The following is a 15,493-nucleotide window of genomic DNA, read 5'->3' as shown; positions in this document are numbered from 1 at the left end:
TTGAATGAATTAAGACACTGCACAAGAAAGAATTTACGAGATCACAAAAACTCGAAGGTCTCCTCTTGTCACACGGGTATCAGCATCAAGGTAGGTAACTTCCACCTCACCGCTTCCAGTATCAGATGGAGGCCTGAATGCATCTGGAATTCGAGGTACTTGTAATGGCGGAAGATGTGACAAGTTCCCAGTTGTTTTCTCGAAGCATTCGTCTTGGTTTCCAGCTCGTAGGAAAAGAAGAAATAATAACAGTAACGAGAGTGACAACCAAATACAAATGGGATGAGTGAATGAGAAAGGCCAACCGCTCAAATTAGTGGGTCAATGTGGCAGTCACTTCAACAGATTGTAGGGGCCATGGAGCTCCTAATTCAAGCTCTACGATGTTGTCGAAATCTTTTCCTTGGACATCTATTCGTTGGAATACCTAATCAAGAAACCATTTAAAAACCAGGAAAAAAACCCTCAAAGACCAGTAATTTAGGGCAGATTACACCTTGTAAGTCTTGTGCATCCAGCAGAAACGTTGATTCTGACACATCCAACTTGACTGTCATCACAGTTAATACAGAGTTAGTTTTTCTTTCCTTGTTACTTTAGATCAAACAAATGTAGATGAGCCTTCACAGCATGCAAGAAGTAGCCTGTCATGTGGCAGGCTATCTACCAGACTTATGGGGAGCAGCCTTCCAGTGGCGGAGGTCAAAGAGGTGGGCTTTACGACTTCTCACCTTCTAATATGATGTTTTAGCTTGAGAATTTTTGCGAAAAATCACAATTTAATCAGTTTTACGTTATAATTTTCAATCCGACCATTAAATTGCTTCCTTAAAATCTTGTTAACCTTGGTAGTACTAACAAAAAAAATTCAAATAAAAGCAAAACAACTTATTAAGAGTAAAATTTTATTTGCAACATAAGCATATGTTGCCGACTAGACAGAAGCAGAATAAAAAAAAAAGGCGTAGCATGAAAAATGAGAGAATGTAAACTTATAAAGCAAAGCAGACTTTAATTTATTTTTTCCAGTTGACATGATCGATTCAGATTTGATTGTAGATGAATTATATTCGAGAATCTTTAATAATGAGTTTATTTTTACATTTAATTTTATGTACTTTCAAATTTATTTTTATATTTTAAGTGTAAATTAAAACCTGAGAGCTTAAAAAATTTATATATTTATTGCCCAGGACAAGGTTGCCCTTGCTTCCACGAGGACGACTCGGGTTTGCATCCATGCTTATCGATATCATACAAGTGTAGCATCTTGAGATCATAGCAGGTGAGTTCGAGTCAGGGCGTGCATTTCTTGTAAAAGCCTCAACCATTTTACCCACTCATCTGGAATAAAATAAAAGATAAGGTTTCTCGATCCAAAAAAAAAAAATATATCATTTGAGAGATCAACGAGTCCTCCCACAGCTTCAAGCTGCTTGGCAGCAACATCTGCCTTCAGTTGATGATCTTCACTAGCAGCAAGACCTCTGTTCAGGCCAGAAACAGCACTCTGCACTCTGATAAGAATATTCAAGAAAAATAGAACATAAGTTCTGCTTGTCCACATTGGCACATTGGCATTCTAGCATTTATAACTTGGAAGATTCAAGATTCTGTCATGTACCAAATTAAAAGGGATTCAAGATTGTGCCCAATATTTCAGATGTTGTAGAGATGAGGCCGTAGAATAAATTACTAGGTGGTACGAACGCATACAAAAAAATGACTAAAACATGAGGGTTCGAAAACTATAAGAGATTCTAGGAACTAAACATTTACATCAATTATTCTTCGTGTTCCATGACCATAATAAAAATATTTTGGACATCATCCAGTATTATAAAATTCTTTTGGAAGCTCCTAACAGGACACAAGCAGCCCCTGTTTCCCTGTTAAGTGTCTCTTCTAGCTGCAGTCATCTAGTCAACAGCTCCATCATGTTTTCCTACTAACATATTTGAATCTCACAACCCTCCAATTTGAAAGAGAAACGTGCAGATGTCATATGTTATGGGGAAGACCTACAGTGCAGCTTCCATTTCATAGCATTTGCACGGCAAAATGTTGCAGGTGAAGATACTTGTATGTTTCAGATTCTTGATTCTAGAGAGAACAGAGGTTAGCAGTTCTCATTCACAGAGAAAATGAGATTGCTGGTTTTCCTGGGTCTAGAACAAGAACTTCATCAAGAGCTGACCTCAAAACAACACTTGTCTGTAGATGGTTTATATAAGAACCGTCATGTCCAATTTGAGTTACATGTGGGGTCAGTGAAGTTCTTTTTGTCAAAGAACCATCTCAACCCAATAGCTTAAGCTGTTAGGTGAGGTCCCAGGATATGATTTATATTATTCTCTAATACACCCCCTCAAGTGAAAGCCCTTTGGGCTTGAAACTTGCAAAGGCCGACGTTACCTTGTGGTTAATTTTTATCAAATAAATGGGGATGGTGAGATTCGAACTTCGTGACCACTTGGTCATCAAGGCTCGGATATCATGTCAAAGAACCATCTCAACCCAATAGTTTAAGCTGTTAGGTGAGGTCCCAGGATATAATTTATATTATTCTCTAACACTTTTTACAGTGTGAATTTTGATGGGAAGTTTACATTTTACAGAAGAGGAGGAGAGAAATGCTGAAGGGTAAAGTAGGAGAGCATCCAGCTGCCTTTTTATTTTTATATATATATATGGATATCTCAGACCAGCTTATACGAACGTCGATTAATTTCACAGGACCCTGAAGTTAACGATCATATAATCCTCCAGTGAATTATCATATTAATAATTACATAGGCTTAAATTTAAAACTACAAAAAAAAAAAAATTTGATCTCAAATGAAGAAAGGAGGAGGAAAAGAAGTAAGCGAGTACCAACCATGTCTGTGCAAGAGAAGAGAAGTGATTCTTGTTTTTTCTATGCTTTTGTTTTCTTTGGTAAAGCTAATTCGGTCTCTCAACCTATACAAATTTTCTAATCAAGTCTCTCTCTCTCTCTCTTTTTTATTGAAGTATATGTCTATTTTTTCTTTTCAATTAGGTGTCTCTATTTTTATTCTTCTATTTCTGTTACTGTGTATAATTACAGGATAATTAAGTAATAAAATAAATCATTATAATTTAATAATGTGTAATTTAAATGGACTATATTTTGTATATAAATTATTTTTTAAAAGTGTTTTTTTATTTGAAAATGTTATTAACATAATATTATTTATTATTTATTTTAAATTTAATTTTACTATCAATACATTAAAATAATATAAAAATACTAAAAATTTATTTAAAAATTAAAAATTTTAAAATAACGCACCAAACAACTTAAAAATTGCTTGGCGGTGATGTTTTCGTTCTAAGGGCCACGTGGGATCTTGGATGGCGACAGATAGATGGTATTGGACCCACTATTGAGTCATCCATGCCTTCAATTACTTTGATATAACTAATCTCATCATCCATGAAAATCGTGTTTGGTCATATGGATGCATCACTTTCCTCGCAAATCAAGGAATATGATTTCCCACAAACTTTTATAAAGTGTTTTTTGAAAATATTTTTTATTTATTATTAAAAAAATTAATCAATAAAAATATTTTTCATTTAAATAAAAAATTGGCATCATTTTTTTTAAATAATTGTTAATTTATAAAGTTTGGTCATCAATTTTTTTTTTAATTTCATCTCTTAAAATTTGATTTAATTTGAATTTTTATACAAGTTATGATGTCTATTTTTTTAATTTTTAATTTTTTTAATAGAAGTTTTTTATTTATCAGATTTAATCTTTATTTTTTTATTGTTATTTATTTTATTTGAATTTTTTATAAAATTGATTTTTGTTTTTAAATTTCATTATTTTTTTGTTTTTTTGTTTTTTAATTTTTCAGATTTGATATTTATTCTTTTTTTTGTTATTTTTAAAAAATAATTTATGAAATTTACCTTTTTTTCAATTTTAGCCTCTTCAACTTTTTATATGTCACGTCTAGTCCTTGTTCTTTTGATAAAATTTTAGAATATTGTTTAGCTTTATTTTTTATGACTTAACCAAATACTGAAAAATATTTTTTAATTTATTTTTTTGATACTATCAAACATTAAAAAATAATTTATTTTCTATAAAAAATATTTTAAAAATATATATATTTTTCTGCAAACAAACCATATATAAAATGAGGTGAATCACATTCCCTGGACAAGGATTGTGAAAATCCTTATTTCTTGATCAAAATATCCTTATAATTAATATTAGTTGGAGTAGCGTGGTTTTATTTTTTTTAATAATAAAAAGTATTTTATTTTCGTTATTGATATTTTTAGAATAATATTTTTATTTTATTTTAAGAAAATACATGTGAAGAAATTTGTTTGTCAATAAATTATTTTATCTTGTAGTCATAATTGATATAATTTGCATCTCCTTATTAACATAATTATTTAAAAAAAAAACATCATATTAGAATATAGATACTTTGATGAAATAATAAAGATACTTTGATGAAATAATAAATTTGTTTTAGATTTTTCACAAATTTCCTCTTGCAAACCAAATACATTAAAATACGCTAAAAAAATATTTGATTTTCCACCAAAAAACAAAAATCATATTTATAGTGACTACATTTTTAACTATCATATATTTTCAAAAGTAATTTCTAAGATAATAATTCAAAAATATGTATATCGAACTTTTTTAAAAATATATTAAAAGTATTAAAAAATAAATAACAACAACAACAACTTCAATTTTTTTTAAAATGAAATACACTTTTATAACACACATAAAAACAAAAATTATTGCACTCTCAAATATCATTTATATAAAAACTAAATGTATTTTTTTCTTCTCTCCTAGTTAATTTAAAAGTTTTTTTTATTGTTTTAAAGTGTGTTTAAAATTATGGTAAATATTATTTTTTAAAATTTATTTTTACTTGAAAATATATTAAAATATTTTTAAAATTTTAAAATTTATTTTGATATCAATGTATTAAAATAATTTTAAAATAAAAATTTATTTTAAAATAAAAAATAAATAAATTTAAAAGAATGATTAGAAAAAAGAAGAAGAAGAAGAAGAGCAATCCGAGCTTCAATCTTCCATGGAGAGCACAATCATTTCGTATCATCTCCAAGAAGACCACCCACGACCGTCCTTTAATTACAATGTTGAATGTTCTCATTCATAAACAAATTTCAATTTTGAAAATAATGCCTTTTAAGTAAAACAAAACAGATCACTATAAAATAATAATAATTATTACATTGATCAGTGAATCTACATATTTTCAAACTTGATGTGATTTGATGAGTTGACTCAAAATTCAATTGATTTAGAGTTACAATCAGGTCAATTAAAAAAAAAATATAGAAAAAAAATATCAAATATTATATATGACTCAGTAAAACCCGGTCAAAACCAAATTTCAACTTATTAATTTATTTTTACTAAAATAATATTGTTTTAATTAAAAAAATGACCCGAACAACCTAGTAACATGTCAAAACCTGATAACCCGATCAAAACCCGAAATCCAAGGCCTTGAACCGAGTCGGGTCTAAAAACTATGAATCTAAAACTTGATTAAAGTTGGGTTTTATTTTGAATTATTTAAAATTTTCACTCAATTAAATATGATTAACTCAAGGATTGATTCAAAAATCAATTGATCTTATTAAATTTAAATATGATTAACTCAAAGGATTGATTCAAAAACCAATTGATCTTATTAAATTTAAGTGAGATACAATTGAGTTAATTTAAAAAAAATAAAAATAAAATAATATTACTTTAAATAAAACAACTGACTTAAATTTATCTAATAACTTTCTATTAACCTAGTAATCCAAAAACTCATCAATAAGTCCCTGTCTTATAACCATGATATAAATAAAATAAAACGCACAACCCCAAGAATTGTTTTTTTGAAAAATCTAAATTAGATGCATTTCCCGCTCAGAGCAACCTCCCTGCGAGAGAAGTCCATAAAATCTAAATCATATTATTATAATTTTGTAGATCCATTCCTTCTCTCTCATTTTTGTCTAATAAAATCCTCTTCCTCACACAAAAATTAATTAAATAACCCTAAACATCCTTAATTAATCTATCAAACCTCTTCAATCCATGTCGGCCTCCTCGGCTCGTCGGTTAAAAGGCCGAAATGGCGTCGCCGACTCCACAGCAGCTCCAAAACCAACCAAAGCCCTAACTCCAATCTCAATCTCAGATAAAAACCCTAATTCCACTATTAAAAGGTCGCTCTCAGGCAAAGAGAACCCCGCCAGATCCAACTCTCGGGCCCAGAAGCCCGCAATTCGGCCAGTGCCACGTGTTGACAAGGCTGCTGTAGGATATGGCAGCGAAGGGCGCATGCGGCGGTCGACGTCATTGGCCCCAAGAGGTAGGAGTCCAAGCCCTTCTGAATTTTTTAGGGTTTTTAGGGATTCTAGGGTTTCCACAGGGGGGAATGATAATCGAGTGGTGTCGAGAGCAGAGAAGAGTGGGATTAGGGGTATGAAAGAAAATGGTGGGTTTAGTGGGGAATTGAAGAAAAGGAATGGACTTTGCAAAGGAAATGATTTGAAAATATTAGAAAGTAAAAAACAGTTACGCGGGCTTAAGGTTTTGAATGATAATTGTAATAAAGAAGTTAACTTGCGAAAATCGAGAGAGTTTGACTCAAATTTAGATTCAAAAGTTGCAAATGGTGGTAAATTTGTTAAGGTATATGTTGATAAATCTGGGTCTGAGGTTAAATTTGACAGCTTTAAAGACTCTAGTGAGAAATCTTATAGTAAAGGTATGGTTTCGGAGAACTTGAAAGAGAAGGGTTTGAGTGATGAAGGGAAAGGAAGCAATGTTGGTGTTAAATATCCAAGCAAGCTTCATGAGAAATTGGCTTTTTTAGAAGGGAAAGTGAAGAGGATTGCATCGGATATAAAAAAGACCAAGGAAATGTTGGATATGAATAACCCTGATGCATCCAAGGTGATACTATTGAATATTCAAGATAAAATTTCAGGTATTGAGAAGGCAATTGGAAACGATGCGGGTAGCAGTTCATCAAAAAGTAGTGGGAATGATACTGGAACAATTGTGGTTGTAGAGAAGAATGAAGTTGAGAAAGTTGAGAATGTGAAGAGCCAAGCTAAAGGGTTGAATACTGAGGAACTTGAAGAAAGACTCATTCCTCATCATAAGTTGCTTAGAAACCGAACATCGCTGAAGGCACCGATGGCAAGTTGTCAAAGTCATAATGTATCTAATGCTGATGAGTATAGCTGTGAGTTAAAGGTGGAAGAGAAGTTGTCGAGCCCTATTGAAGAGAATCCAATAGCACTCGAGTTTTTGGATTCCCTTAGTAAAGAGGATGGTAAAGTAATCGTGAGGGATGCCAAGGTAGATCTTGAGTCTTTTGAGGTTCAAGAAATGGGTGATGGTTCAGCTTCAGGAAACCAAGACTCTTCAAACATGTTCAATCCCAAGTGCGAGGAGGACCTTCTTCTTACAACTGACGAAACACTTGATGAGTTTGATGATCAGGAAAATAGAAATACATTCATAATTGGCGAGGAAACCGAAGATACTTGTGTCTATCAGGTGAATGAAATAGGCACCAAAAGTTCAACAGGAGGATGGTTTGTGTCAGAGGGAGAGTCAGTTCTTACTCATGATGATGGGTCCTGCTCTTTTTACGATATTGCTAATTGTGAGGTACGCACCAGAACTATTTATTTCTGTTTGGCATTGAACTTCCATTTTTCTTTGAGCTTTTACAGATCAGCATCCCAAGTTTTCCTTGACACGCGTCTGTTTATTTTTGAATTTTCAATGAAAGACTTCGATAGAAAGCAAATATGAGTTTTTAACTGTCTTGAGTGTCTCGTGCATGTTTCCTTTCCTTCCCATGAAGAATATAATTGATTTGTTTCTGATTTTCTTTTTGGATAAGATAGATTCGCTTTGACAATTTATCTAGCTTGTAGAATTTACTGAATACCACTTATTATGTTTAATATCTCTCTGTCACTTAACTCCAAAAATGTTTGTGCAAACAAAGTAACATACAGATAATGTGTATTGTCATAAACTTCATGAGCAGATTGATGCACAATATGAAATAATCAAACCAGTTGCATTTTCTTCAAGATTGTTTGTCCACTGATGATTAATAATTGTTTCAGGAGAAGGCTGTATACAAGCCCCCAGCAGGAGTCTCGCCTAATATATGGAGAGATTGCTGGATTATTCGTGCACCCGGTGCTGATGGCTGCTCGGGGAGATATGTCGTGGCTGCATCTGCTGGGAATACTCTCGATTCAGGCTTTTGTTCATGGGATTTCTACGCCAAAGATGTGCGAGCTTTTCACATTGAGGATGGAGGAACAACTGCCTCAAGAACAGTACTTGGTCCCCTACCCAATAATACCACATCTAGGAGAAATGCTTTGTCTAGCATATTGTTACCAGAAACTCAACAATGGTGGTATAAACCATGCGGACCTCTTATGGTCTCTACTGCCAGCTCTCAAAAAGTAGTCAAAATACATGATATTCGAGATGGAGAACAAATAATGAAATGGGAGGTGCAGAAACCTGTGCTAGCTATGGATTATTCAAGCCCTTTGCAGTGGAGAAACAAAGGGAAAGTGGTTGTGGCTGAGGCAGAAACAATTTCTGTGTGGGATGTGAACTCTCTTAATCCTCAACCATTGTTGTCTGTTTCTTTGGCTGGTCGAAAAATCTCAGCTCTTCACGTGATCAACACTGATGCTGAACTAGGTGGTGGGGTTAGGCAAAGGTGAAACCTCTGATAACTTCAAATCATTTCTATTTGCTGGTCTTGTCATCATACTCTCCCTCTAGCTACACATATCACAAAATATGCATACTGTATCATATGAAAACATTTAAAAAGAAGCTCACAAAAAAGATTTCAGTAAATTCTGAAGCCATGATTCATGAATTGTTAAGTTCATTCATAAAGCTGAAGTGTGATGGCATTTCACCATTCGTTCTCAAATCAAGCGGTGCTTAATTAGGTGATGTTTAGATAAACCATTTGTGTATTTTTCTTCACCGAAATGTCCAAGCCATATTGCTTTCTGAGATGACTAAGAGATTTTTTGGATGCAATCATTTCCATATAGTTCACCTCATGTTATCTTTGGTTTAGCTTTTTCCCTTTTCATTATTTGTAATTGAATGTTGTTGCTTTTTGTAGCAGGCACATCTGAAGATCTATCTTGCACATGACTGAATGAACACCTTGATTTCTCTGAACTTTTCCTCAATGCAATTTTGTCTTTTGTCAGAAATTATCATGGTTTTATTGATTCATGGCATATCCTTCTTGGTGTATGTGAAACCCTGATTCTGAAAAAATTTTCATTTTCACATTGCTTGTCTTCTGATCATTCTCTTACATTACTTCTCTTTCACACACATGGAATAGTACTAGCAATGGGTTGTTTGAACACACTAGTAACTGTTGAAATTAGTTAACACATGCGTGAAGAGGCTCAAAGTATTTGATAATGATGAAATGGGGATCACCTTTCTAGGAGCTGAAGGAAATTATGGCATGTTATGCACCCCTGGTTATATGATTTGTCTGCCACTGGTCATTTTTCTCTTTTCATGATTGCTTGCATCTCTTGTTGAACTATTTCATTCACTATTCATCAATTGTATCATGTATAAATACAGCTGCACTACCATATATGCAATAACATGCGCGTTGTGCTTTCAAGTCAATATATAAAGGAGCTTTGGAAAAATTATTCCCAGTCCTCATGTTGGCTTTTGAATGCAGAGCAACTTCAGCAGAAGCTGAGGGAAATGATGGTGTGTTTTGCACCCCTGATTCTATCAATGTTTTAGACTTTCGCAATCCATCTGGTATAGGTCTCAAGATACCAAAAATAGGTGTCAGTGTGCAATCAGTTTTCACTCGTGGAGATTCAATCTACATTGGCTGCGCCAATACGAGGCTTGCAGGGAAAAAACATCCTTGTTCACAGGTGCAACATTTCTCACTGCGCAAGCAAAGGCTTGTCAACACTTACTCCCTGCCAGAATCCAATGCTTACTCGCACCACTCAGCCATAACTCAGGTTTGGGGAAACTCAAACCTTGTAATGGGTGTTTGTGGGCTGGGGCTATTTGCATTTGATGCCTTGAAGGATGATGCACTGCAGTCTTTCACTGGCGATATTAGCAGTACTCAAAAGGTTAAGGATGTTATTGGACCAGATGACTTGTATTCCCCTTCTTTCGATTACTTGGCATCCTGTGCTCTCCTTATATCAAGAGATCGTCCAGCACTTTGGAAGCATCTATTGTAGGTATTGCTCGTGCCTGAAGCTGGTTTAACATGTCTAAAAAAGAGGACCGTGAATGTAAAAACACCCTGTTGTTCATGTTTTGTTATCTATTGCATGCCATGCTTGATATGTATTTGGGATTGTTTTCTTATGAATACATTTGGGACATGTCTCATTACTATATCTTTGTACAAGCATATTTGGAAAAAAGGAGCATTATCACCTCAGCCCGAAGAGAGTAAACAAGAAGTTGGTTAATGGAAGTGGATAAGCTTTGGTGTCTGAGAGTAGCACATTTGCTGTTGATGTGTAGTAATTGGATTCCACTCAGTTGCTTGCAGACAAAGAGTAGTCTGGTTTTGCCAACGTAAGTATCTTTTTGAGTAGATTTGAAATTAGAATAAAATTTCTCTCATTTTATTGCTTGCAGATGCTGATCCTGATTTTAATAATCTAATTATACCCTCGTTTCCCTTTCTCAAATCAGATTCCTCCTTATAATACGAGTAGACTAGTTGAGATTTGAGAGTGCTCTTTAGAAAAATAGAAATATAAAAAAAACCCAGAGCAAGAGAGCCGGGTTGTCTGGTTGGTTAGGATACTCGGCTCTCAACAAGAGACCCGGGTTCAAACCCCATCAGAGGAATTTGAGTTCTCTGATCCAAAAATTAAAAACTGACTCGACATGATGAGTTACTATTGGGAAATATATGGAAAAGATACCGAGTCACTAATATATGATTAGCAGTTGATTTTGTGCCTTTTGTTATTTCGTTTTATATAGAGATTTCAAACAAACCAAACTTCTAGAGTTTGATTTGAAACATTCTTTCGAGCTCCATCGTTAGTTAAATAAATTAAGTTTAATCACAAGCTAGATTATTTTCATGAAAAAAAAAACATATTTTATGATTATTTTTAAAAAGAATATCATTAAAATGCAATATTTTGATTAAATAGTGAGTAAAATCAGTTATAAAATACATCTTATGATTCTAGCCTTCACATGGAGGTTAACATACAACAATATCAAGGTAAAAGAAATAATCTATTAAAGATAACTATATTAAAGTATTCATATTTATTTTATTTTATTGTGTTCTTGAGCGAAATTGAAGCTCAATATAATACTTAAACTCAGTTCTAGTTCAATTTAATTTTACATGAATTAATCTTGAAGGTCTCGATCTGGTTTGGATAATAATTTTTCAAAATACGAAGGGGATCAATATTCATTCGAAGTCCTTTATTATTGTTTTACAAGAAGACCAGGCTGTCATTACTGCCCTTATCTTAATCACACGGAGACTGGATTTCGAAGCATTCGTGACTATTTCTTCACCAGCCCATCTCGAAGGTGACTGGGACGAGTTTGGTGCTTGCCCTAAAACACTTGAAGACAAATTTAGGTTGAAGAAATGAGCTCTACACAGCTTGGAAAGTTCAGATTAGAGGCACTTGTCGCCACCAAACAGTCATTGATGAGGCCAGATGGTCACCTGGGTCCATGCTCGCATCCATTTCCACTTGCTAAGTGTTTGACAGAGCGTGTGCAGAATGATTGCGTGCATGGGTGCTTGCCAGGGCCTTTAGAAACTTGCTTGGAATGAGACATCACTGGAGGTGAGTATGAATCAAGAAGAGAAGAGTGAGTCATTATCCGCGGGTCTGTATCTGTGTTAGGAGGTTAATTTTGATCCATCAGGGCGGTGGTTGATTTCTCTTGAAAGTGACTAAAGTTCAAAGGGAAAAATCCAGAAGAGTGCATTAATACGGCGAACTGTTTTCCATCAAAGTCAGAAAGTTGTACTGAAATCGGTCCCTCTAGTAGTTAATGTCGTGAGCTGTTAGAACATTGATGATTACTGGAGCATATTTGCTGTTAGAACATTGATGATTACTGGAGCATGTATGGCGTGGACGAACAAAGAACACGGACACAAGATCTCGAAAACAGGACGTGGGAGACGAGTGTTCACAAAACAGAAGCATGAGATCCATGCCTTTTCTTCAATGGAGGAACGTGGGAGATATGTGTGTGTGTGTGTGTGTGTGTGAGAGAGAGAGAGAGAGAGAGACCCACAAGAGGAGACGTAAAGAAACGAAGACCATGAATACAAGACCTCCAAAAAGAAAGGTGGGAGAAACGTCGGTGTCGTGTTTTCATTTTTTTTTTTCCAAGGCATCGATCCATGAGCTTGTTCCAAAAGAAAAGAACGCATCAAAACACCCAAGATTTGTTCGATAAACATGCCCTTTTTTTATGGTTGATTTTTGTTATAGACCACTTTTTAAGAGAAGACATCAATACCAATTAAGTTATAATTCATTGACCCATTAATCTTGATTGATTTATAAATTGTTTTAAAAAAACATTTCTTATTATCAAATAAAAAAAATTATAACTGGTCAGCTGTATCAAGATTTTAGATTTTGAAGTTTTCTTTTTATATATATATAATCATTCACTCATGATGTTAGGTAAATTTAATTAGAGTTCTATTTTTTTTTAAAAAAAATAGATGCATAAGGGATATGAATATATAATTTGGTTTGAAAGAATATAGGCATTAATATAAAATAAATTTGTGACACTTTTGATTGAAATTTATTATTTCAAAATAAGAGTTAAAAAATGAGTTTAAAAAAACAAGTTTTTTAGATAAAAAAAACCCATAGCCTTGATTTTTTAGCCACCATAGTATTGATTAAAATTTAGGCTAGATAATGACACGTTGTTTGCCAAAGTAGGCGACATGTCATTTATCTATTTTTTTTTCTCCAAAAAAATTAAGGGTAGATGATAGATCTTTCACCCCTTTAAATATATATAAAAATAAACATGCATAGATGCGTGGGCATGGGCTTTTCCTTTTTTTTTTTTCATTTTTTATTTTTTTTAATATTTAATTTTGTTAATTAATTCCTTTTTTTATATGTCTTGTTCTTTAAATAATTCTTAACTTTTTTTAATTAATACCTTTCTTTGGGGCTTATTTAGCCTTTTTTGAATAGTGATGATTATTATTATTATTATTATTATTATTATGTTGAGTGTGCTGAATTTTTGATGAGATTAGTATGATTTATCTATATTTTTTTTTATATTTCATATAGATTAAATTTATTTTTAAAAATTAAAAAAGTTTATTTTTTATAATATTTTTAATGTGTGTAGTCTTTACATAGTATTTTGTTTCCTTTTATTTTTTTAATAAATTTTATGAGTGTGTCGGTTTCTATTATAAAATGATTTTAATAAAAAAATTCATTAAATACAATCGAGTAAATGACCCGTGTTGTGCTGTTAAATATCATGATTTATATTTGTCTCTCAATTTTTCATGTCTCATTTTTATTTATCGTTGATTACTTTTTTTATGAAATTATCTTGACTTCATAAGACACGATATACATGTAATCTGGACACATCTCATGTCAAAGTCACGAATTTCACATGTTAACCTAGCTTTGTCTAAGAATTTTTTTTTTTCATAATTTTTTTTTATTGTTGTTGCCTCATTTATTTTTTATCATATTATCAAATTAATCAAGATTTAACTTGATTATCAAATTTCTTTTACTTCTTTAAAAACATAATCATCTTTCAAAAAAATGTTAGATTAAAAAATTTAATTTCGCTTGCAGTGTCGCAGAAGGCACCATTCTATTTTAACTTATAATCTCTTATTTATCTAGCAGGAGTAACAAAATCAAACCCAAAACTTTAGAAAAAAATGCAAATAAATTAATTCTTGAAATTCTTTTAAAAAAAACATGTACAAAATGTATCCAAAAGCATGAGATTTATTAATATAGATGAGACTAGCCAATGTGCTTGTGCTACGCTTTAAGGCTAAACTATTTTTTTATGAAAATGGATAAAAAAAATATAAAAACTGTTTATGACAAATATGTAAAAATGGTAATTAGGGCTAAGTTAACACAAGACATTCCGTCAAACTCGTGGTCCAGATTATATGATTGAAATAACCCAATTAAAAATAAAAATAATTATAAATTTATATATATATATATATATATATATATATATATATATATATATTAACTTCTTAAACTCGTGACTCAAATCATTAAATTTGAAGCATTAATTCTACAAAAATCACGAAGTCTAATTCCTAAAAAATTAAATGTTAAAAGATAAAATTAACAAAAAACTCTAACCATGCAAAAGGATTTAAGAAAATAACAATTTAAAAAATAAAGATCAAAATCATTATCACTATCACTATTACTACCACTACTACTATCATTATTACTATTACTACCATTACTACTATCACTATCACTATTAATAAGTAATACCATCATTAGTACTATTATCATTATTTTATCACTATTAGTACTACTACTATTTATCACTATTACTACTACCATTACTACTACTATTATCACCAACACAACAATTATTGCTAACATTATCATTATTAGTATAATAATAGCATTCTATTAATATTATTACTATATTAACAACCATTACTACATCATCATCATCATTATTGTTGTAGTTGTTGTTGCTATTACTATTATCATTATCATTATCATTACAATAACCATTACTACTATCACTATTAATAAGTAATACCATCATTAGTACTATTATCATTATTTTATCACTATTAGTACTACTACTATTTATCACTATTACTACTACCATTACTACTACTATTATCACCAACACAACAATTATTGCTAACATTATCATTATTAGTAATAATAATAGCATTCCTATTAATATTATTACTATATTAACAACCATTTACTACAATCATCATCATCTTATTGTTGTAGTTGTTGTTGCTATTACTATTATCATTATCATTATCATTACAATAACCATTACTACTATCACTATTAATAAGTAATACCATCATTAGTACTATTATCATTATTTTATCACTATTAGTACTACTACTATTTATCACTATTACTACTACCATTACTACTACTATTATCATCCAACACAACAATTATTGCTAACATTATCATTATTAGTAATAATAATAGCATTCCTATTAATATTATTACTATATTAACAACCATTACTACAATCATCATCATCATTATTGTTGTAGTTGTTGTTGCTATTACTATTGTCATTATCATTATCATTACAATAACCATTACTACTATCACTATTAAT

At 31.8% G+C, this 15,493-nt stretch overlaps 1 protein-coding gene across 1 annotated transcript; it reads left to right on the top strand.

Annotated features, from left to right (window-relative positions):
• The first annotated feature begins 5,921 nt into the window (after positions 1–5,921).
• On the top strand, positions 5,922–10,592 carry LOC118048866 (KIN14B-interacting protein At4g14310). The gene is made up of 3 exons (XM_035058703.2): positions 5,922–7,717; positions 8,188–8,804; positions 9,819–10,592. The coding sequence occupies exons 1-3, from the start codon at positions 6,128–6,130 to the stop codon at positions 10,348–10,350; spliced, it is 2,739 nt and encodes a 912-aa protein (XP_034914594.1). The 5' UTR covers positions 5,922–6,127; the 3' UTR covers positions 10,351–10,592.
• The last annotated feature ends 4,901 nt before the right edge of the window (positions 10,593–15,493 follow it).

This window comes from Populus alba, chromosome 10 (assembly GCF_005239225.2).
Source record: "Populus alba chromosome 10, ASM523922v2, whole genome shotgun sequence".
Taxonomy (NCBI): Eukaryota; Viridiplantae; Streptophyta; class Magnoliopsida; order Malpighiales; family Salicaceae; genus Populus; species Populus alba.
This window is presented reverse-complemented; position numbering and strand designations above follow the sequence as displayed.